At 40.9% G+C, this 22,102-nt stretch overlaps 1 protein-coding gene across 7 annotated transcripts in view; it reads left to right on the plus strand.

Annotated features, from left to right (window-relative positions):
- Nucleotides 1-723: 723 nt before the first annotated feature.
- PATJ (PATJ crumbs cell polarity complex component) overlaps nt 724-22,102 on the plus strand; it is a 147,755-nt gene continuing 126,376 nt past the window's right edge. For 4 of the 7 annotated variants that reach the window (XM_048062236.2, XM_067001724.1, XM_067001722.1 and 1 more), the window contains exons 1-13: nt 1,099-1,242; nt 5,329-5,495; nt 6,557-6,612; nt 6,695-6,861; nt 7,886-8,077; nt 9,415-9,554; nt 11,339-11,537; nt 13,199-13,327; nt 14,822-15,034; nt 18,340-18,442; nt 20,189-20,277; nt 21,365-21,503; nt 21,810-21,944. In XM_048062236.2, coding sequence (XP_047918193.2) covers nt 6,591-6,612; nt 6,695-6,861; nt 7,886-8,077; nt 9,415-9,554; nt 11,339-11,537; nt 13,199-13,327; nt 14,822-15,034; nt 18,340-18,442; nt 20,189-20,277; nt 21,365-21,503; nt 21,810-21,944 — 1,528 coding nt within the window. In that variant the 5' untranslated portion in view covers nt 1,099-1,242; nt 5,329-5,495; nt 6,557-6,590. Of the gene's footprint in view, nt 1,243-1,646; nt 1,865-5,328; nt 5,496-6,556; nt 6,613-6,694; nt 6,862-7,885; nt 8,078-9,414; nt 9,555-11,338; nt 11,538-13,198; nt 13,328-14,821; nt 15,035-18,339; nt 18,443-20,188; nt 20,278-21,364; nt 21,504-21,809; nt 21,945-22,102 lie in introns of those variants that run through there. The other 3 variants (XM_048062237.2, XM_013176206.3, XM_067001723.1) reach the window with 3 other exon arrangements.

A 22,102-nucleotide genomic window follows, 5' to 3' on the forward strand; every position in this document is an offset into this window, starting at 1 on the left:
GCTACTGGAACTGGGTAGCAAAATAAAAAGTATTTTTGGGGGATTTCATTTGATACTTTTGGTGGTTATATGTGTGTTTATAAAACAAATATTACATAAAATAACTGAAACAGACTAACGTACACTAGTCAGAGGTGGAGAGCAGCCACAGTCCCCTTTAACTTCAGTGAGCGGTGCACGTTCAGGATTTTGAGACTGGCGGTACAAGAACCTCTTTTGCTTTTATCGCCTTCCATCTTACTGCCTCTGCAGGGACTCAAGCCGCTGCTGCCGCACACAAAGCCATCGCCACCACCTCTCCGTAGCCACAGGTAACAGTGTGGCTCGGAGCGCTGTTGGAGCAGTTCTGGTTGTGGTGAATGTGGTGATAGGCAGTTGTGTTCTGCTGCTTTGGTGCTCCCCAGGGGAAGTGTCACAACTGCTAAACTCTATCCAAGTCCTGGTCCTCCCGAGGCTTTTGCCTTCTCTGTCAGTGGAAGTGGCAGTGCCCGTACTGCTAAGGCCGAGCAGAGCTCGCTTCCTCTCTGCAGGAGATAACGGCTCAGAACAACTCTGGTGCACAGCAGACAGCCTGAATTCACGTTTGGGTGCTGATTTACTGCAAATAAGCACAAATAAAGTTTTTTTTGTTTTTTTTTTTTTTTTTTACAAGTTTTACACCTACATTTTACTCTCACTGGGGAGTTCGGTGGCTGGGTTGACAGCTGTGCCACGCAGGCTGTGACACAAACACTCTGCCAGGTCAGGATTACCTGAAAGCTTCCTTGCCTCTTAAGCCGTGCGTGTCACAGGGTGGCCACCTCTAATCTCGGCGACCAGACCGAAGGTCACATCTCCATGAGTAACACCCCAGCCCAGGGCCTTTCCCCTCAGGCCCCGATCCTGCACTCCACGTCCCCGCTGCCGGCGCTGCGAAATCAGCCCCTCAGCGCCGCGTCCCCCCCCGCTGGAAGCCCCCCAGGTGCCCGCAGCTCGACGACACCCGCTCAGCCCCACAACCCCCGGGGTTCACCCCCGAGCTGAGGGAGGCTGAGGGGACGCCAGGGAAGCTTCGCCCCCCCCCACGGCCGCCGGCTCCGGGCCGCCCCCGGCGCGGCCCGTCCGTCCCCCGGGAGGCCGGCTCTCCCGCCGCGCCGCCCCGGCTTCCTTTGCCGCAGGTGAGCCGCCTTCGTCCCCCCCGCTTCCCTTTTCCGCCCAGGTGAGAGCCGGCGGCAGCCATCATCGCTCCGGCCCCGGCCGCAGGTACCGGCGGGCGGCGGGGCCCCGGCGCTGAGCGGCTTGCGGGGGGGCTGAGGGGAGGCCCCGAAGGGGTGGGAGGGAAGGGGGGCGCCTCCCCGAGGGGGACAGCCGGCTTTGGGGGCGCAGCCCCCGCCCCACAGCCGCCCTGTGCGGGTGTCGTCTTCACGGGGAGCGTGTGGAGCCCCCGCTGGGTGTTGGCCCTTAGGGGCTGGTTGATGGGCAAGCGGCTCTTCGGCGTGCCTCGCAGGGTTGGAAGCTCAGGAATCGAGCTGCTGCCGGGTTTAGGAGCGCTCCCCCACCGTGAAGGGGGCTGCTAGGCGGGTGCGCTGTCGTCATCATAACTTTAGGACTTGGTGGCTAACGTGAGCAGGGCAGGACGCCGTGCGCGTCTCGGAAACAAGTCTCCCACAGGTTTTGTGAGAAGAGGTTTCCGAGCGGAGACCACCTACTGCTCCTCTGAGAGAGCCTTCGGTGTGAGCTCAGCCTCCTATCAGACATCAGAGAGCCCACAGCGCTCCCCTCCAGGCTCCAGCCCGCAGGAATTCAGGTTCTGCTTGTTGGAAGTTAGCATGCCTTCAGAGTGAGTAAGGCTGCTCTCGATCAGTGTGGAGACTGGTAATCACAGGTACAGGGGGTTCTTCTGCTTTCCTCATCTCACAGACACTAATGGTATGCTGCAGCACTCTCATTTGGTCCCCGGAGTAGATTTTTGGATGTTTAACAGTGTTTAGCTTTGACCTGGTTTCCCCTGGAGATGTATGGTGCGTTTTTATTTAGGTACTCACAGCGCTGTTCAATTGTTTCCTTCTTACAAGTGCCTGGAGCAGTCAGCACGCACGCTACAGCACTTTTGTAAAAACTGTAACACGACGCAGAACAGCAGTTTTTGGTGGTTTCATCTGAAAGGCGTGTACACGCTGGGCTTGGTTGGACTGAATTTTTCTGTGCATTACTAGGGTGGAAAACCAAGTAGAACAGCAAAGTACGTGCAAAATACTGTTGTTTTTAACAGTACATAGCTGCTCGATGGCTTGTAAATTGTATTATTTTTAATACCACAAGTCAGAAGCGATGCTGCATTAGGACCGTTTTAGGATTAAGATCACACTAGCAAATGCTGTTTTCTTTTGCTTTCGCCTTTTAATAAATTTTAAGCAGTTTGGACTGAAGTTTTCCAAGTCAGAGATCTCTCCTGGAGTGATGAAGGAAAGACATGCGCCATATCAGTCGCTCTTGGTAACAGGGCTGGGGGAAATTACAACTGCAGTAGTGCAGAAAGGTGACTTTGGATGGGGAAGTACCCTTGGCTGTTCCCACAGCAGCCTGCCCAGCTGGCCCTGTTAGCAGCCTTTGGAAAACAGCAGCAGTTAGCAGTTGCACACTGAGGACTTGCAGCATTTAATGTCCCAAATGGCTGTACCACCGCTGGGCGGGGAGAGCCATGGTCGAGGCAGGGCTTTCCCTGCGAGCACGGCTCTTGGAAGGGTACAGGTTTTTGGAGGCCAAGTTGAAGGACGCAGGGCAGAAGCAGTTGTAGTTAGGGCAAGGGGGCGCATGTGCAGAAGAAACTGCTGGCTAAACCATGCCCTCCTCCCAATCCCGGCAGAAACCCCCTTATTTTTGTCTTTCAGCAGCTCTTCGCAGAGGGTGAGCGCTTGTCAAGGCCGCTGCCAGAGGTGTCGTGTTCCTCCCTGGGTCTGGGATGTGCTGGGGATGAGCACCCCGTGTCTCATGCAAGTGGCAGGCGGCTGGGGGGCCATGGCAATAGAAGACTTAAACCTTTCAGCTCTTCTGATGACCTCTGCTGGCATCAGCATGGGGGAATTCCTGTTTTCTTAGTCTGCTTTTGAAGAAGATCCAAGTCTTAGGATCTCATACAAAACCTTATGAAACTTTCCCGCTCCCTATGATGCGTTGAGTTCAGCTCTTCAAAAGTGAAGACAGTAAAAACCCAGATGCATGCTGTGCTGAAGTGTTTTGTTTGTTTTGTTTTTTCCTGGTATTGGAAAACACTAAGCTTCCTGAAATTCATGATTTTCACAATGATTTTACGATTATATTGAGAGTTGGGACATGAATTTTGAACTTTGAGGTTTGCAGTTTTGTCTACCAATAGGATAATTAAGTGGCTGTAGAAATCGGAGAATGGAGCTAAGGAATTTGAACGCAGAGTGGGGGAACTGTTTCTAATGAGACGAGCCGTAGTGTTTTGGGATCGCCCTTCAAAATTATCGTCTAAGAATGGACCTCCTAATTTAGCAACAATCTGCTGACACCCTGCTCAGACTCGAGCATCAGTGTTTGGAAATGGATTAAGGATAACCTATTTGGGTCCCCAAACATAAACAGATTGCTGGTATATGGAGTTGTGTGTTTCCCTGGAGCCCAAAAGCCAGTCGTAGGGACTTGTCCTCAATTATATGGTACTCGAAAACTTGAAGTTAGTTTACATTCTCAGGGGTGCCCTCACACCAGAAGGAGCTGTCTACTTTAAAATAAAACACAGGTTTTTTTCTCCTACTCTTTTTGTGAAAGATCGGAGAACAAAGAAACACTGGGGGTGGTTTTAATGTACTGCACAAAAATTAAATCATTAAAACCATTGCAAGCTGGCTGGAAGCCAGGTGTGATCACGAGGAATCCCGAAGTGCTGCGTAAACTTTCACTTTTATACGAACTGTACCTGAGGTCCACTCCAGCATCTGCTGGAGCAGGGAGGTCTCCAGTGGCTCTTGGCAGCACTTTGGAACAGCTCGAGCAGGAAGCTGAGGCTTTCTTTAATTTATTTATTTTTTCTTCACCTCCTTCTCCAGGGGACTTCTGCATGTTAGATGGAGCCTAGATGTCCTACCTATATTTTTCTGCTCTTAATTTTTCTTTCTTGGATCTGTACCCATTGTCATAATTGCTATTGTTACAGCCGCCGTAATGGAAAAAAGATTCATCTTGGAGACTGTCAGCGCGGCTCTTTGAGGCTGCTTTTGAGTGACGCAGGCTATTGCTCGCGGTGCGGTTTGCCAGTGCAGCTGAGCTGCTGCAACCGCTAGCTGCTGCTGCAAGGTGTGGTCCCGGCCCCATCCCGCGTGCTGCTGCTGGCACTCGAGCCCTAACTGGGCAGAAAGCTCACCCCACCAAAACGGGAAGGGGTTTTTGTGTGCTCAGCTCCCCGTTCCAGTTCGCTGTGGGATCAGATGAATGAGTGAGTGCAAGCCCAGATGCAAGGGAAGAGGAACAAAACGCGTGAAAGATGGCTGGAGAGCTGGACCAGCCTCTTGGCTCCAGCTCTTAGACGTGCAGAGTGCTGTCAGGTTGTCATTATTTCCTGCCATACTGGATTTCTTTTCTGGGTTTAATCTTCCCTTCGCCCTACTGCTGGTTTTAAGGTGTTTCAAGTCACTTTTCCTCGTAGGAGTTAATTTGCATCTCGTTCTGTTGAGGGTTTGCTTTGTTGTTTTAACTGCTGATGTGAAGTGGGAAAACAGGGAAGTTAAAGTGGGAAGAAAGAAAACATTTCCATATTCCTGTTTAGTTAAGGCTCATGCCGTATTTTTAGTCAAGGAGGTGAAGTTTTGTCTTTTCGGTTTAGACGAAGACTCAGGAATGTGCAAGGAAATGGTATTTTCGTCTGTTCTTCGGAATCAGATCTCAGCCCAGAATCAAAGGCTGCTGTGCTCTTAGAAGTGTTTTATTTCAAATGGAAAAGAAAATAAAGTTGCAGCCCTTACACGAGTTCAGATGCATTCCTGAAAATCTTTCAGGGGTCGGACGCTGCCTCAACCCTTGCTATGGGTTTGATTTTAAAATGACCTCCTAAATGTGTTAATAGTCTTGCAGAGCTGCTCATTTTGCTTGGCCCTGGGTGGAAACCATGCTAACCCACCGGGTTCTGCAGGAATTCCTACAGGAGCCAAAACTGTTTAGATACAGAGAAGTGTGCATAAATCAGACATTGTGGTTTCTGACATACTTCCTCTTTTTTCTCTTTTTTTGCATTAGGTAAATTGGCTTCACCTGACTCTTCAGGAGAAGAGAAGCTATAATACTGCTGCGTTTTCACCCGCTTAATTAATATTCTCTTAAACATTGCAGTGTCCTCCCAGAACTCGAGACGTTTTCAGTTGGAGCGCAGACGGCATCAGAGGCAGAGCTGAAAGGAGCAGAGGTTCTGCTGGGAGGGGGCCCCGGGATGCGCTTACCCTGGTGCTGCATTCAGGAGCATACGACCATTCCTGCCCTTGCATTGCAAGATTAACAAAGTAAATAGACCTTATTTTTTTTTACATATGGCTATTTTTGTTCCAGAGTACTTCCAAATTTATATTATTCTGAAGCTACACAGTTATATACAGGGCAGAGCTGGAATTATGTAAATGGAGCTGTTAAATGGCTGACTTCTTTCGGAGGAGCTTGTACTAAGCGAAGAAATCTCGTTTCTCATGTGTGTTTTGGTATAACTGCCTTGGTAGATTTCAGAATGACAAGTTCCACATCAATGTAATAACACACAAGTGACAGCATGAATTTATCATCGCTGTTAATTGCAAGTCTGTTGTTTTTATACTGCCATCTAGGCCTCAGCCTCAGTTGGAGACCTATTCTCTTTGGCACTGTAGTGAGGGTGATAAAGGATATTGTGTTCCTTCAAAGCCTGTCTTGTACGTAGGAAAGAGAAAGGCAAGCACGTGTAGGAGAAGGGAGCAGGTTTCTTTCACCTGTTTGGCACCAGAGCTGTGATTAAGTTGTTGGACTAGGGATTGATTTGGCCAGTTTGGGACCTTAATGCTGTGCTGTCTTGTGAGGGGGTGAACCTCATCACTGTTTTATAGGAAGATACAAGGTTTCACCTATATTGCCGTATGGCAGGGCTGAGCTCTTGTGATAAGAATACCGTCTACAAATAATTAAAGTAATTGGGGGGAAAGTACATATTAAATAATAGGAAGGTTTTAAGTATATGTGTTTGAAAAGATCACAACGATCACAACTTTAATGTCCACATTCAAAGTAATTTGGTTGAACGCAGCTGCCTTTCAGTTCCTGTGGCAAATATGTGTTTTTATAGCCTGCATTATTCCTCATATTTGGAAGAGTTGTTCCTCTTGTGTGTGAAAGAAAAAACACACAGAACAAGGACAATTTTCTGGATGTGATGGGGCTGCTGTGCAACAGGCTATATTGAGAAGGGAATATTAGTGGTTTTTTATTAATTTAGTTATAGTTAACTTAGCGTTTTATTAGTGCATTTATCGATGGTGTACCTTTTAGCATTCTGCTCAAAGATATAATTTATTCCTTTATTTTTTTAAACCTCATCTAGGTCTTTCTGAGTAATTCCAAAAATACTATCCAACATGCCTGAAAATCCTGCTGCAGGTACGTAGTCTGAAAGTGATTACTTCTGTTAAGCAGTGAGAAATGAAGCTCCATTCCTAACTTGTACTACTTTGTGGTGCAGATAAACAGCAGGTGCTGCAGATCATTGATCGTCTGCAAGCAAAACTGCGTGAGAAACGAGATGCCCAGCATAATGAAAACCTGACTGTTTTGCGTAACACACTCAGGAGCCCTTTGTTTAACCAGATACTGACCCTCCAGCAATCCATCAAGCAACTGAAGGAGCAAGTGAGTGTAAAATTACAATTGTTGATGTGATGATAACAATGCTGCGCTTGGAACTTAAAACAGGGTATGTAGGCATGTGTTAATGAGGACGCTCATTAATAAGCTGTGACTTGGTATGAGTGAATGTTGGCCTTTTTCTTTTCTTGTCAAGCTGGTATCTGCGCAGTCACTACTGAAATGATAAGTGGTCTTGCAACCAACCAGTCATGGGGCAGAACACTTTGAAAGGGACACAGAAGAGTCAGGCACTGAGAACCACATCAGTCTGAGAAAAGCTTCTGCAAAAGACATCAGCTCTAGTACTTTGATATCTGAACACAGTTGGAACTAGGACTCACTGTTTTTCCCAGAAGCTAAATGCTGTTTATGAGCTGACTGGCAGCATCTTTTCTCCCTTAAAAGACACCATCACTTAGCTCCTGCTGACTTGCACAACAATGGTTACCCTACACTGGGAAATAAAATCTAGAAAATCACCCTGACGATTTGCCAAGCTCCGATACAGACAAATCCAAGCTAGATTTGAAGTGAGTTAGCTCTGGCAGTGGAATGGACTTGTGTGGATTGGTTTATAATGCCAGTTGACACTTAGATCTTGGACGTGGGTGTCGATGACACCTGTACACAAAGAGTTTTCATCCCATAGTTTGCTAAGCCATAATCTGTCAAGACTAGAAATTGAACTGCAAATTCTAGGAATGGTAGCATGTTAAACTGTAGGTAGCTTGTGCCCTAGGACAACAAAGCACAGACTAGACATTCGGCTCCTCTGTGGCTAAGTGACTCTTAAAATTTTGGATACTTGTGCAAAAATTGTCCAGGTTTGCCCTGACAGTTGCACCAGTGTTTGAGTGCCTCTTTAATATTTGGTGCTTTTGTGTGTCTTGTTTCTGGAATGTCATGGTGAAGAGAGAAACTTGATATGGTAGCTAGCTTCTTTGGCGGTCTTCATACAAGAAGGAAGTGCAGAAATCCGTGTTTATGTTTTTAGTAGTTTTACTACATCTTTGTTCATTTTCAACAGCTCAATTATATGCCTCCTGACTGGTCAGTAGATTTTGATTTTACCAAAAGAGGACTACTAGTGTTTGCTGACAAATCAGTTGCTGCTGGAAGCATGTGTATGCCTCGCAGTTCACCTGAACCCAGAGCATCTACCTTCATTCCCAACCTGGGAGTTAATGAATTCAATGCAATCATCCAACAGATGGCAAAGGTAAGGCTCTCAGGTTCGGTGAACCAAACTTGAATGTCAAACCTTTTCTTGCATGCTTTTTTTTTTTAAAAAACTTTTTCAAACAAACACGTTTATTGTGTATCTTGGAGTATGATGCCACCTAAGCCACTAAGAGAGCAGAGTTACTGAGGATCAGTTTTCCCTGTGAAAGATAAGTAATATGGAAAGTATTTTCTCTGCCGATTTTTTTTTTTATTTTCTACCAAGCACACTGATGTAGAAATGAAATGTCAGTTGCCAGAAAACTTTTTTTTTTTTGGTATTTGTTGACACTTAATTGAAAATGGATGTTTTCTGCAGAAACTTGTTTTGATGGAAAGACACTTTTATCAAGTACATTTTGAATTGGAAATGTACCAGCTTTGTTGATATATGAACAGTGCAAATGATTAAAAGAGCTGGCATGTAATATTTTATTTAACTCTTCTTTTAATATGTCTTAACTTTGCCAGCCAGATGCTGATTTCATTAACGTGATATAGCATGTACCAGATGCTTATGGAAGTTGTACAGGTGCAGACATCCACCCATGTGCAATTGGCATTTATACCATGAATGCATTGTTCTGTATTACTTTGAACCATTAATTTAATTGGTTGGTTGTGCCCTTCTATATTAAGTAACTGTTGCTAATTGACTACCTTAATGTAGCTGTAATATTTTGAGCATAACTCTTCTCGTTAGTGTGTCATTAACTCATCTGATAAAAGATTTAACAGTAAAGGCTGCACATTATTTTGGATAAAACAGCTGCGATAGAAGCGCTTTCTCTAAGTAATACTTCCCAGTAAACAACCCCAGAAATTCAGTATTGGAGCCGAGAAGCAGGCAGTTGCAAAAGCAAACTTTCTGGCATTCAGTGTGAGGTTGCAGGAACGGGAAGGAAATTAATTTCTTTATTTAAAAGCTGCAGTCTTTTGAACATGCACCTAAAAATCAGCATTAAAAGCAAAAGGAGCCAAAAGACAAGTAATTTAGTTTAGCTATGCAGCATTTCCAGAAACCCCAAATATATTGCTCTAGACAGCACTTCGTTCATAGTTTTCATCCAGTTTGGAATTCATCTCATAATGTGAATGAAGTGTGAAAGCAGCTCTTAAATTCCCTGAGGTTTCAGAACCTCAGAGTGCTTGCATAGCCAATACTCTGTTATATTAAAAATAATAAATGGAGGAGCTTTTATAGAAATAACATATTCAGTATTTTGCCTTTGTTTAGTCTTAGGAGGAGAATAATTCTCCCGGTGTTCATAAATTTTGAAGTAGCTCATTCTATTGCATTAAAAATTAGTAAATCAATGTTTTCTCTTTTACTAGGGGAGACAAATAGAATCGATAAAGATTGAAAAGCCTTCTGTTGGAGGTCTTGGATTTAGTGTGGTTGCCCTTAAAAATCACAGCTTGGGAGAAGTTGGTATCTTTGTCAAGGAAGTCCAGCCAGGAAGCATAGCTGACAGGTGAGATCTTTATAATTGTATCGGAAAATTGCAGCAATTCCGTGACGGGAAAAGTCATGATTTCTGCATTGAAAACTGTCAGGCTAACATGTTTGTCTGGGTTTTCTGGTGGGATGTTTTGGTGGTGGTGGTATCTTGAGTTCTGGCTTTTCAACTAAACGGACTCGTTCTGAGGATCAGATTTTCAGATGAGTTTCAAATATCCAAGCTGTTCACAAATGGAATTTCCAGAAATCATGACTCACTTAAGAGAATCTTGAGTACTGATTGAAAAACAAAGACAACTCGGAAAAGAATACAAGGAAAATAAAAATTAGCCTCTGTTTGAATATTTATCCATTGTGTCCCTGAAAGATTTTTTCCCCTTGTTTCTTTATTTATGTGCCTATGACAATGCTCTATTTATAGTTGGGTTTACTGTTTGTTTCCTGTGTAAATTTAGATCCAGTCCTCCCAACAGATCCCTGCACAGATGTCATCATTGAATCAAGGCTTCAGGCAGTTTTTTCCCCGTATTGTCTGTGGGTTTTCACCCAACAACAAAAGACAGAGCAATCATTTAAAAATAAAATGTGATTGTAAAACCACAAGAGTTGGCATGAGACAAATGCAGAGCTTGGAATTATGTTTAAAGAAAATGTGTCTAGATTTCAAGTCATTGGTGTCACTTTTTAAATAACACATGTCAGGAAGTGCCAACACAGGATGACAAAAAGAGTGGGGAGAGGTTGGAATGATAATGGCGATGGGCCCACAGAGAACACACCAGAGAACACTTAAAGAGAAGCATATTAGGCTCTTTCAAAGTGGAGACAGATGGACTGATCCGGATGTCAAAGGAGGGTGAATATCTCACTTTAGGATTTGATGACCTGCTGCTCACTTTCTTTGATGAGAGAATCTAAAATATGGCTAATGCCTGAAGAAAGAGTTTTCAGGAAAACATCTTAAATATCACATGATAAAAATGAAATGTAGAATGCATTAGTGGAGATGTACAGCTATATTGTTTGGGAGTTTTTATAAATTTCCTCGGCATGCTTCGCATTTTGCTTCTGAGACAGGATCTCCTGGAGACTTTTTTGGATTCCTACAGAGCTTTGAAGGCAGTGTCTGTCTATGTAACAGTTTGGTCTCGTGCTCAGAATGAATATTGAACAAAGCAGATGAGTGATAGTTTCTCCCTTGTCACAAATCTAAATTCATCACTAGGATGAATTAACTATGAGATTTATGTTATCTTAAGGTATAATATAAATTGAACTGTGTATTGCCTGGAGAAAGGTTTATGTCTGAGGTTTGATAATATAAATTTTGAGTGAAGTAAAAGTGTGCAGCTTGACCATCTTTAGATCAGTTGATGAGACAAAACAATATTGTAGCCTGAGTTTTGGGTACTTGGAGGTGATGTCATGTAGTGCTAAAAACAATTGAAGACTAGTTCCTAGTTGATTGTATAACTACAAAAATGTTTTTTTCTTGTCCTATAATTCAATATAATCAAGAAGGAACGAGGGAATTTCATTGAATTTTGAATAGTCAAAGGAAAAAATTGAGTAAACACAAACTGTGATAAAGTTGGAACAAAACTTGGTTGGGCAGTTCAGTACAATGTGCGCTGCATGTAATTTGTAAGGTGGTGAAGACAGTCTAATGAGCAGATTTCTTTTGTATAAATCATTTAACCTTGCGTAACTATTTTGCATGTTCGTGTTTAAATTACCCAAGCCTGTTATGAAGTCACTATGCTGCATTTTAAAAATTTCTTTTAATGTTTTGTTAAGGGATCAAAGACTAAAGGAAAATGACCACATACTGGCCATTAATTGCACCCCATTGGATCAGAACATTTCCCATCAGCACGCTATTGCACTCCTCCAGCAAGCCACAGGATCTTTACATCTGGTTGTTGCTAGGGAGCCAGTTCAAGGAAACAGCAGAACTTCGTCTGTCTTATTAAGTGATATAAATCCACCTGAGACCGTGAGTGTTGTAATGCTGTCAAAATCTGATTTTGAACTATGCTGGATACTTTTTTGTACTTGTAAGTGTTTGTATTAGCTAGCTTTATGTATAGGGATTTTTTTTAATCAGGTTTTATCTGCAGTGACATTTGATTTAGACTGATCATGCAGTAAGTATAATGCTTCCATTGCAAAGCTGCATGAAGTTGTTATAAAATAGATCCTGGGTTTTTATGGGCTAGCAGAAGCTTTAGTAAATCAACATATTCCTAGCAGCAGGGTCTGTTCAGGGTAGGCTGGGTAAAGTGTTTTACGAGTATACCCAGCTGAAAACTACTTGTGCTCAGCAATTAAAGATGCTCTGATTACATCTTAAATGACTGTAAACATAACCTATCACGAGCACTGTTTGAAATATCCCAAGCAATTTAAACTTAAGCTACTCAAAACAAAAAGTCTTGCTTTCAAAAGCAAGTTTTCAAAAAATAAGTAAAAAAAAATCTGTTAACCCCTCAATCCATGTTTATCAGTTGTTGTTTTTTAAACTGCAGGTTTCATTCATTGTGAACCCTTTTGTTTTCTTTAACAAGGAGAGATTGTCACTCAGATGTAATAAGCTAGGGCTGAACTCGCATCTGTGTTCAAACCATGTGGTCCAGGTGGCTTTGCTGAATTTGGTTGAACTGCACACCTAAATTCAGGGTTTGCAATATTGGAATCTTAATTTATTATGCGAGTAGGTTTTGATGAAAATCTGGTTAAGAGCAGTGCTTTTCTTTATACTCAGTAATTATTTCCCTTATGATTATTACAGAGCTAGTGAAATCTGAAGGTTTTAGTGGATAATCAATATTGTTTATTGCTCTGAAAATTTTAAAGAATTAAACTTTAACTGCTTTTTCATTGAAAGATCTGCACTGAACAGACTAACAAAATAAAATACAAATATATATCTCTACAGGGGGTCTTTAAACTTCTTTTATGATATTTAACTGGCTTTGGCAAAGACTTTCAGTATGCTAATAAATCCTTTATTCACAGAAGACTTAAATCTGCCTACTTTGCTCCATTTTGGTTTCTATGAGATATTAATCTGACAGAAACATTGGCTGGGTTTGGGTTACTTAACAGCTTTGTTATTTTCAGATTGTCTTGTAGAACATAAGGTCATAGTACAGTGTAGCTTAGAAACATGCTTCCAATTCAGTATGGCAAAATTTTATACTGCGCTATTAATTCAGCATGTACTGGTGGTGTTTAGAGTGTGTAAGTGACATAACAGATAGAAGAATTTGGGCAATGCTAAGTGAAAACTAGGCCAGTGCAAGCTTCCTGGCTGTTTTTCTCTGTTGTTTGCCTTAGTCTTGATTTCTGAAAAACTAGAAGGATAGTTTTCATTTTGGCAAGAAAATCTTAAAATCTCTTTTTGTTAGTCAAGCTTTTCCTAGTATCCTGTTATGAAAGTAAAAGACAAAATGTATGTTTGAAAACAGATGAGAAATCCCACTGAGTATTTATAAGGAAATGAAGTTGATGGAACAAAATCCACCAGATCTCTAATATGTGGCAGAGAGAGAGAAAAACTTGCGCTGATTAATTCTTGTCATTCCTGGTACAGGTGAAAGTGAGAAACATTAAAGATGGACTGAAATTAAAACCTCCTGTTTTTATTAATTGCAGATTCACTGGGGCCACGTTGAAGACGTTGAGCTGATTAACGATGGCTCGGGATTAGGCTTTGGAATTGTAGGAGGAAAGACGAGTGGTGTAGTTGTAAGAACGATTGTTCCTGGGGGATTAGCAGATCGGGTAATTTGTTATATTATGTCACTTCTTGTTTGATTGTAAAGTATAATTAACTGCTTTTGACAGTCTTAAAATAAACTAATATACTTAAACAAAAGGAAGCCGATAGCATCAAAGTCTGAATGCCAATGTGTACTTTATAAATAAATATGTTGAAGGTATGATTGAGGAAAAAGTCAGCACCTGATACGAATTAAGTTGTTTCTCAGACACTTTGGCTTTTAGAACGTTGTTGAACATGCAGAAATTTTGAAAAGTTGTGGAACTTAATATTCAGCCCTTCTGATACTTTCAGCAAGACTTTTTGAAGTTTCTGATATCCTTTAAAGTTGTGCATGTTCTGTTTGCAACTTGCCTGCTGCTCTTTAAAGAATCATCACTACGTTTCATTGCTGCTACGTTTCAGGAGCAGAGCACACGCAATTGCATGCAGGGTTTGGATTTTTAATGTGAATTTGGTCGTAACAAGTTACTGCATCTGAGGTCTGGAACCCATGCAGACAAGATCCAGTAACATACAAAAGAGACAGGCTAAGGTACTTCCTCTAGTGAAGGATGGAAACAAGAACTGGAGATTCAGAGAGCTTTAATGGAAAATGTTGGCTCTTGCTTGACTGCCCCCCTCTGAACCTGTCATGTGTAAATGAGTATTTTTTAATTATTGTGTAACACCTGTTTTGCTGTAAGGAATAAAGTGTCTTGGCTACAAATGAAGCATATAAGTTAAGAACTCACCACATCATTCTTAGCTGAATGAGACATCATTAAGAACATGTGAAATAATGAGGGCATATATATGTTAAAATGGATGAATTTGTAAATGAGTTTGAGTCAGTCCTGGGAATAATTCCACTGTGATTGCTGTATAAATCAGTGCACCTAAGGTGGTAGGACTGTGCTGATCAATACCAGCTGAAGATTTGGTCCTATGAATGCTAGCTTATATTAGAAATGGTGATGTAGACCATGAATTATAATTATCAGGTTAAAAATGGTTTGTGTGTGTGGAGTCTTGTTACCTTCAGTGGAGTTTCTCGGAGTTGGAGCTAGGCATATAAGAAAGCAATTGCCAGGTTAATATAGAAGTATTCCGGGAAACTAAGTAGTCCTAAATCAAAGTGCTGTGATTTTTATTCTAATCCCTGTTCTATGTGGATTATTCTGTGAAAATTCAGTACATAACAGCCCACGAGATTCTAAAATGATGTCCTTTATTTTCTACTGAATGAGAAAAGTAACCAGTTTCTTAGGAACAGTGCTTTTCCGCCTGTGTATCTTAGTTTTGGAAAGGCTGATTTATCACTGTTTACTACTGTGGAAAGAACAGTGTTTAATTATGTGAACACTTATTTACTATGTTGTGGTAGTGGTCAATTTTACAGTATCCTCCTGCATTGGCTGTCAGGAAAATACCAGCCATTTTCAGTTTTGTAATGGAAAAGATTTTATTTACAGCCTGGAAAATTTTTTTTTTTACAATGTTATTTGTGTTTCAAGGATGGGAGGCTCCGAACGGGAGATCACATCTTACAGATTGGAGGGACCAACGTGCAGGGAATGACCAGCGAACAAGTTGCACAAGTGCTGAGAAACTGTGGGAATTCTGTTAGGATGATAGTTGCAAGAGACCCCAAGTGTGAAATTACGGACAGTCCGCCAGCTCCTGTGAGCTGGCCCGTTAGTACGTTACCTCCCTTTCAGAATGGAAACGTAAGTATCTGATGTTTACTTATGGCAATTTTAAGTATGTTTGTGGCTTGTGATTAGAAGGGAGGAGAAAAGAGCAAGCTTGGCACTTGCAGGTGTGAAGACACTCATGCTTCTCCTCTTTTGAGTTCCCAGATATCATATGTGTGTATTTAAGTGATCATTATTTTAGGCCTGCTTTCTCTAATTTTCCCCTTTTTCTTATATGTTGTTAATACCTATAATCTTGGGATCAGAATGACCAGCTTTATGGAATTTATTTCAAAGTGGCTGATTTAATTACAAAGACCATGACCATTGTCGATAAATGGCACTTCTAGTTCTCCTTCTTAGCTCGTTACATTTTTGCTAATCAATCATTTGTAAGTGGATTTAAAACCTGAATATGAATTTCCCTAGTCTGAAATCCAGAGTGCCATGGCCAAACCAGAATTATTCAGCACTATCATCTTTTTATGAAACATAAGTGTAATGTTTTCATAGTCTACACTACTGTCTGTGATAGGAAATATATCTAAAAATTTTGAAACTTGTTTTAGCAAATCTTAACATGGTCATATCAAAGTCTCTTGTTTTTGAAGTCATTCTTTTCAGTTTTGAGTAATTAAAATCAACAAATGCTACACTAAGTGTACAGTAGGTCTTGAAACATAAACAAAGCTGTGCTTGTGCGCCATCTGCTACTACTGTGCTGCTTAGATTTAGGTGTAGAATCTGAGTAGCCTTTTCTCTCTTATCTAGTCTCTTGAATATGAGTGAAGAGAGCTGCTTTTTTTTTTTTTTTTTTTAAACACCATCTTTAAATGTCAGACTAGCAGTCATTGTTACAAATTCACCTTCTTGCTTACTGGGCAGTCACTGCAAAGGCAGCCATCAGCTTTGGGAAGAGCACGTCTTGCATCTCTGATACACTGTTGTGGCTGAAGCTGTCGTGAAAGTATTTGGGTCCTTCTCAAACTTATCAGAAGTTTAGTAGGAAACTCGAGTGGCAGAGAAATGAAAGAGAGGTAATCTACATAATTTAAGGTCAGAGTCTTAGAAGTGGGCTTGTTTAATAATCTGAACGTATTTATTAATTTACTGATGATTTTCATGGTCTACCTTTCAGTTTCTGTTAATTCACAATAGAACTTTCTCCTATAATCTAATTTCTCTCTTGTTTCTGAGTACTTTCACTAGCCTTGAGCTTTGAAATAGAAAAGATTTTCCATTTCTGTTTTACAAACCAGAAGAAAGGCTTTTTTTAATACATGATATGTTGTGCTTTTTTTTCCCTAGTTCTATATTAAAATTTGATTTCCTTTAAGTCTCCTGCAGGAGAGAGTAACTGAAACTACTAATGTCTGTGCATGGGTAGGAGAAAACTGTTATTATCTATATTCTCAAAGATACTGAAGGCAATATTAGCAGCCTACCGGAGCTGATTGTATTTACCACTCTGCACTTTGATTTTCCAGATTACACTTCGATGTTTTGTGTTCTGCCAGTAACGTGAGTTAGGGAAAATTTCTGTAGCACCAGAGCAATGACCATGAAGGACTTCTGATTGCCAAAACAGCAGGACTCTCAAGACTCTAGTTCCATTTCAGATGTTGCTGTAGGCTCATTTGCTGATTTGATTCCCCCTCCTAAAGATAAGGGACAGAGCACCAAAACTTATCTTCATCCCCATCAGTGTCTTATGGAGCAAGAGAGTTGGAAAGCAGTTAATAAGTTGGCTAGTGAAGGTGTGTGAGATAAGAAAGGAGATAGCAGTTTATTAACTTCAGTGAAAGGTGAAATACGTGCAACTGTAACTTTGGCCTACTTTTAACATAGGTCCTTCCAGAGCTGACATTTGGCAAGTATTTGATTAAGTTTATTTTGTTCGTTCTCTTAAGAAATGGTTTCTGATTTCCAGGTCCATTTTTTGTTGTTAGCAATGGTACTGTCCCTATTGACTTCATCACTTTAACAGACCTCACTATGATCATCTCCTTATTTTTGGTCCCATTGCACTGTAACTAGTACTTGAAAACAAACAGTTTTATGTATTTTAATTTGTCACGTGCAATCCCAGATCTATGCGCTTGATTATTTTTCTCTTTGGTATCACCAGTGTCTTTGGTGTGGCTTCTTCCTGTTTGAATGCTGTCCTGCAGTTTTGATTTTCACTTGTCAGTGAAGAGTAGGACTTAAGCCAGCTCTGGAGGGGACTTTCTCCATACCCTTCTCTACTGTAAGACCAAATCACATTCTAATCGTAGGTAGTGCCTCTTAGGGTTTTTTTGGTATCTGCAGTAAGCAGAGTGTTCAGAGAACAGATCATGTTATGTGCTTCTCTTTTTATGAGAAGTCTTCTCATCAGTTCAACAACAAAGCAGTTACAAATTAATATTCTCTTCAGTTAGTTCTTTAAAATAATTTTCAGTGAATGCAAATGAATATTTTGCTTCTCATTTCCTTTAGGTAGTTGGAGGCTTCTAGTGCTCTTTGCAGTTTGGTGGTGTTCAAATTGGAGTAAGATCAAATCAAACTTGTTAAACTGATGTGTGCAAGATTGACTTCTGGTATGGTTTTGTGGTTTAGGAAGTAGCATAAAAACCATGAATAAGCTCAGGCACCTACGTGGTCTCACATATTTGCACTTAAGTAGGCGGCTGCTGCTGCTGCGGTAGAAATGTGACTGCTGCGTATACACGTGAGTTCCTTCGTGTCAGGGCATCAAACCTGTCTGCTTTGAGATCCCTTTCCTGCTGCCCCTCGCTTCCTTAGTAGGCAACGACAAGGAGAGACGAGCATCACTTTTTCTGACAGGAATGTGCGATGTGATAAGCCTGTGTATTTATACCCGTTTTCTGGCTTCTTAACTGTCCAGCAGGAGCAGCGTGGGCAAGTGGATTCATGATGCTGTTTATCTGGACTAAAACATGAAAGGGAGAGGTGAAATTCGGAGGGCACTCAGGATCTGTTGTCTTTTGGGATTGGCTGGGAAGTATGTTGTTACCAAATGGCAGTGGAATCCAAGGGGAAATGGCCCCTGAGCAGCCTAATAAAAACTTTCGTTTTCCATGAAATATGAGTATGATACCTCTGACAGTTATGTGGAGAAAATAGTAGCCAAGAATTTTGAAAGCGGCTGATGACTTTGGATGACACCATATTTTCAGAAAATCTCAGATGCATCTCCTTCGCAAATTTGATGCCTTCTGAAATAGGAAAATTGAAACCACTGCTTACTTACAAAGATCTTAACCTGCAATATTGTAGTGGTACCAAGAAATGATGAGAGATATATATATTTTAATTGTCTTGTGTTTTATTTATAGGATAATGCCAACCTTTTTGAGACCTATGATGTTGAACTTATAAAAAAGAATGGGCAAAGCCTGGGGATAACAATTGTTGGATATGCTGGCACATGTGATGTAGGTGAGTTCTGTGGGATTTAGTCAAGGCCAGGACAGAGGCTTTTCAAATACTCTTTTTTCGCTACAGAGAAAACAGAGAGCACAGTATAACCTACAAACTCAGAAGATTTTTGAAGAACTTGCTTCAAAGTGAAATTGATCCTCAAAACGTTTTTAAAGAGTTGTAATTACGTTATAAAATGATTCTCACATGTAAAATGTGAATTTTACATACTTGTGCTGTGGTTGTGCAAGACATTACACTGTACCAGGTAGTTCTTGCACGTACAGACACTAACGTAGTCAGGTTCCTGCCTACACCGTTCCTTATTTTGCCCTGTGGTACATAACATAATTCAGATGGACCATTTTAAGAAGAATATCAAAACCAGTGTATCATGTCCCCGGTTTGCATCCAGTTTCAAATGGCATCGTTACAAAATAGCTCAATATGCACTTTCATTTATTTAATGAATTGTAGGTGCTAGGATGGAAATGATCAATCAGATTAAATAGTCCATCCCTCTGCCAGGCAGATGCAGAGAATCTCAGATGTGTGTGATGTGTATGCCGCCTTCACAAGGTGATTTACCTCTCTTTGGTGGATGACTGCTCCAGTCTCTAAACTCAGGGAACAGATGAAAATACCTGTGCTAGGATATTGGAACGTGGAATTATTATTTTTTTTTTTTGTAAATCCACTTTAAATTAGAGCTGTTCACTCATCTTTCCATTACTGGTTCCACAAATGATAGTATCTTCAGAATTGACTCACTAATGTCTGGTTTAACACGAAGGAGTGTTGCTTTTTCTTCCTTCCCCTTCCTCATGGGACTCAAGAAGGTATCCTGGGAATGCGACACAGCTGGGTTTGCGTTGCTGCCCTCTTAATTCCCAGGAGATCCTGTTGGCTTGCCACTCAGGAATCTTGGTGTGGTGAGAACCGGGAAGTAGGTCAGGGAGGTGCATGTGTGAGGCAAGGAGAAAAGGTGGCCTTGGAGCACCAGCAGAAGAGCTTCCTGAGCACGGACAAACCATGCTGGGCAGGTGTCTGAGTGTTCAGTGGTCCCAAAAGGATGGATGAAGTGTCAAGATTCGCTAGGTTTAAAGATCACTGTTATTTATTTGGGGATGGGGAGGGGAGTGGTGGTGCTGATGGTGGAAGGGAAGGGTTACTGTTTCAACTGATGATTGTTTTTACTGTTTTTTTTTATTTCCTACTTAGAAGTTATAATTAATAATCAAACTTCAAACATGACAAAGGACAGCTTTCCTGATTGCCATGTTTCTCTTTTTTTTTTTTAAATCCTTTTTCATTAAGATTTAAAGGACTAAATTCTTTAGCTAGAAGAGGATGATTGAAGTGTTGATCAAAGTACTTAAGCACGTACTTTACTTTTAGCTTAGGTAGTCCTGTTGAAGTCAAATGCAGCATGGAATTCAGGTGATTGTGGCTTAAAGCTTTGTAAGCACAAGTATGAATCCATGGAGGAGGTGGCCTTTTGTGAGCCCCTTTAAAGAAAAATTACTGAGGTCAATGTATTATTGGTGCTGGTACCGGTGCTGTTTTTTTTCCCATCAAAGATCCTCAGTTATTCTGTGTCAAGCTGTGTGAAGTAGTAACATGCAAATGTCAGTTGTTTGCAGGATCATAACTGTGGACAAAAGTGTGTGGAAAATGCTGAAAGTAAAAAAAAAAAAACTTAATTAGAAAAGGAACAGGTTAGCTTAGTGACTTGTTTCTCTTCTCCATTTCCACCCGCAACAGAACCTTCAGGGATTTTTGTGAAAAACATAATTCCTGGTAGTGCTGCTGACCACAACGGCCAAATTCACGTTCATGACAAAATTGTTGCGGTAAGTAATTGGTGCTGTAAACATTCTGCTTATGTATTGTGGAACTGATAGTTCATTACATGTCTCAGTATTAGAAGAACAACTTAGTAAAGACTTTCTAAAATTAATTAAACTTTCTCCGCTTTGCAGAGGACAGAATTTGGTCATTCATATTTGTTTAAGTAGAATAGATGAAAAATCTTGAAGAGTTCTATTTGAATTATTATAGAAATGAGTCACTTCTTTGGTTTTGGTTAAAATACTGTTTTTTCTGTTCAAAGAAGTATTAAACAGTAGTTAACTATGAAAGAGGCAAGCATTTGGATTAAAATGTTTGAGTGGAGAATCTTGGCTTTTGGCCTAAAGTAAAGAAGAGAAGCATTAGCTTCTATTGAATTCAGTGGGACTTGAGGGTGGTTAAGATTTTGCAAGATGTGGCAGGCTGTTTATGGTTCTTAATTAGAGCGTAGCATAGTGTGGATACAATCAAAATATTAATAGTCACAACTTAGGTTTCAAAACCCAAGCATTATATGTAGAAAAATTAAAAACCTTTGAATAGGAATGAATTGAATAACGGCCAATTTTGCATTCACAGTACAAACAGGAATGCACCGCACCATCTTGTTGTTTTAAGAAATAATACAGAGATAACATAAAAAGTAGTTTAAAATCATAGGCGCTGTGCTGGACCTTCCAAAGTCAGCTACACCTTTATGAGAGCAAAATTTGATAAAACCTTCTGCTTTTATCTGCAGCTTTGCAGGAGAAACCCCTATTGATGTATGATCTAGCGGCATGGGTAAACAGATTATTTTGGGTGTAAATTAAAACATCCAAATTCATTTAAGAATTAGCCTATTCACTTTTTTACTTTTCTAATGGTGGCCCATGAACACAGAAGAAGTGACTGTTGTTTCCTTTTAAAATGCATTTTGAAAATTTTATCTGATTATTGAAATGTAACAGATTTTTGTAAGATTGTTTTGCAAATACTAACGTCTTGGGTGAATAGCCTTATAACTCCTGCACAAAATGTGGACATTGCTTATGGTGTATGGTACAGCATAGGAATGTAACATGATTACTGTTATATGATATGATTTAGGTTGATGGAGTTAATATACAGGATTATACCAACCAAGAAGTGGTGGAGGCATTGCGTAACACAGGACAGGTTGTACGCCTTACCTTGCTTAGAAGGAAACCTTCTTCTACCATTTCTTCAGAAAGATGCTCAGATAAAGGTAATTCTCATTTTTTAGCCACCCCTTCGGTTTTTCAGTAATAAATTTTATTTTATGCTCCATTTACAATGACCTGATTTAATAATTAGGGCTAAATTTCACGTGATCGTAGATTTCATAAGGGCATGCTGTAGAAGATGACACTTCAGGAGGAATGAGAGAGAAATGAGGGCTGCTGGAAAACTGCGTGCCAAACTCTTGCGTAGCCAAAACAAGCAAACAAAAAAGCAGTTAGTGAGGTGGTGTTACTACTTCCTATATTTTGCAACATCTGTCTGATTTATTTTTTCCCATCTATTTTCACAGTGCAGCCAACTGTTCCAGCCTTAGTATGCCCTGGAGCTGTAGGGACTGAAACTAGTGTGGACAGTAAGAATGAGGAAATCCAAAAACAGAAGGATAATTTTCAGACTGAAAAGAAGCAGAGCCTACATAAATCAGGTGGATAGAATATCTTGCAGCATCTCTCCTGATTCTTTGGAATTGCCTTTAATCCAGTGTGTATTTATATACATATACATTTGCAAGATTCTATGCAGTGGTGTTGGAGCCCTTTCAGTACTCTGGAATGAATCTCATCAGCTCTGCAGAGCTGACTT

The sequence above is a fragment of the Anser cygnoides genome, chromosome 8 (assembly GCF_040182565.1).
Source record: "Anser cygnoides isolate HZ-2024a breed goose chromosome 8, Taihu_goose_T2T_genome, whole genome shotgun sequence".
In the NCBI taxonomy this organism is placed as follows: domain Eukaryota; kingdom Metazoa; phylum Chordata; class Aves; order Anseriformes; family Anatidae; genus Anser; species Anser cygnoides.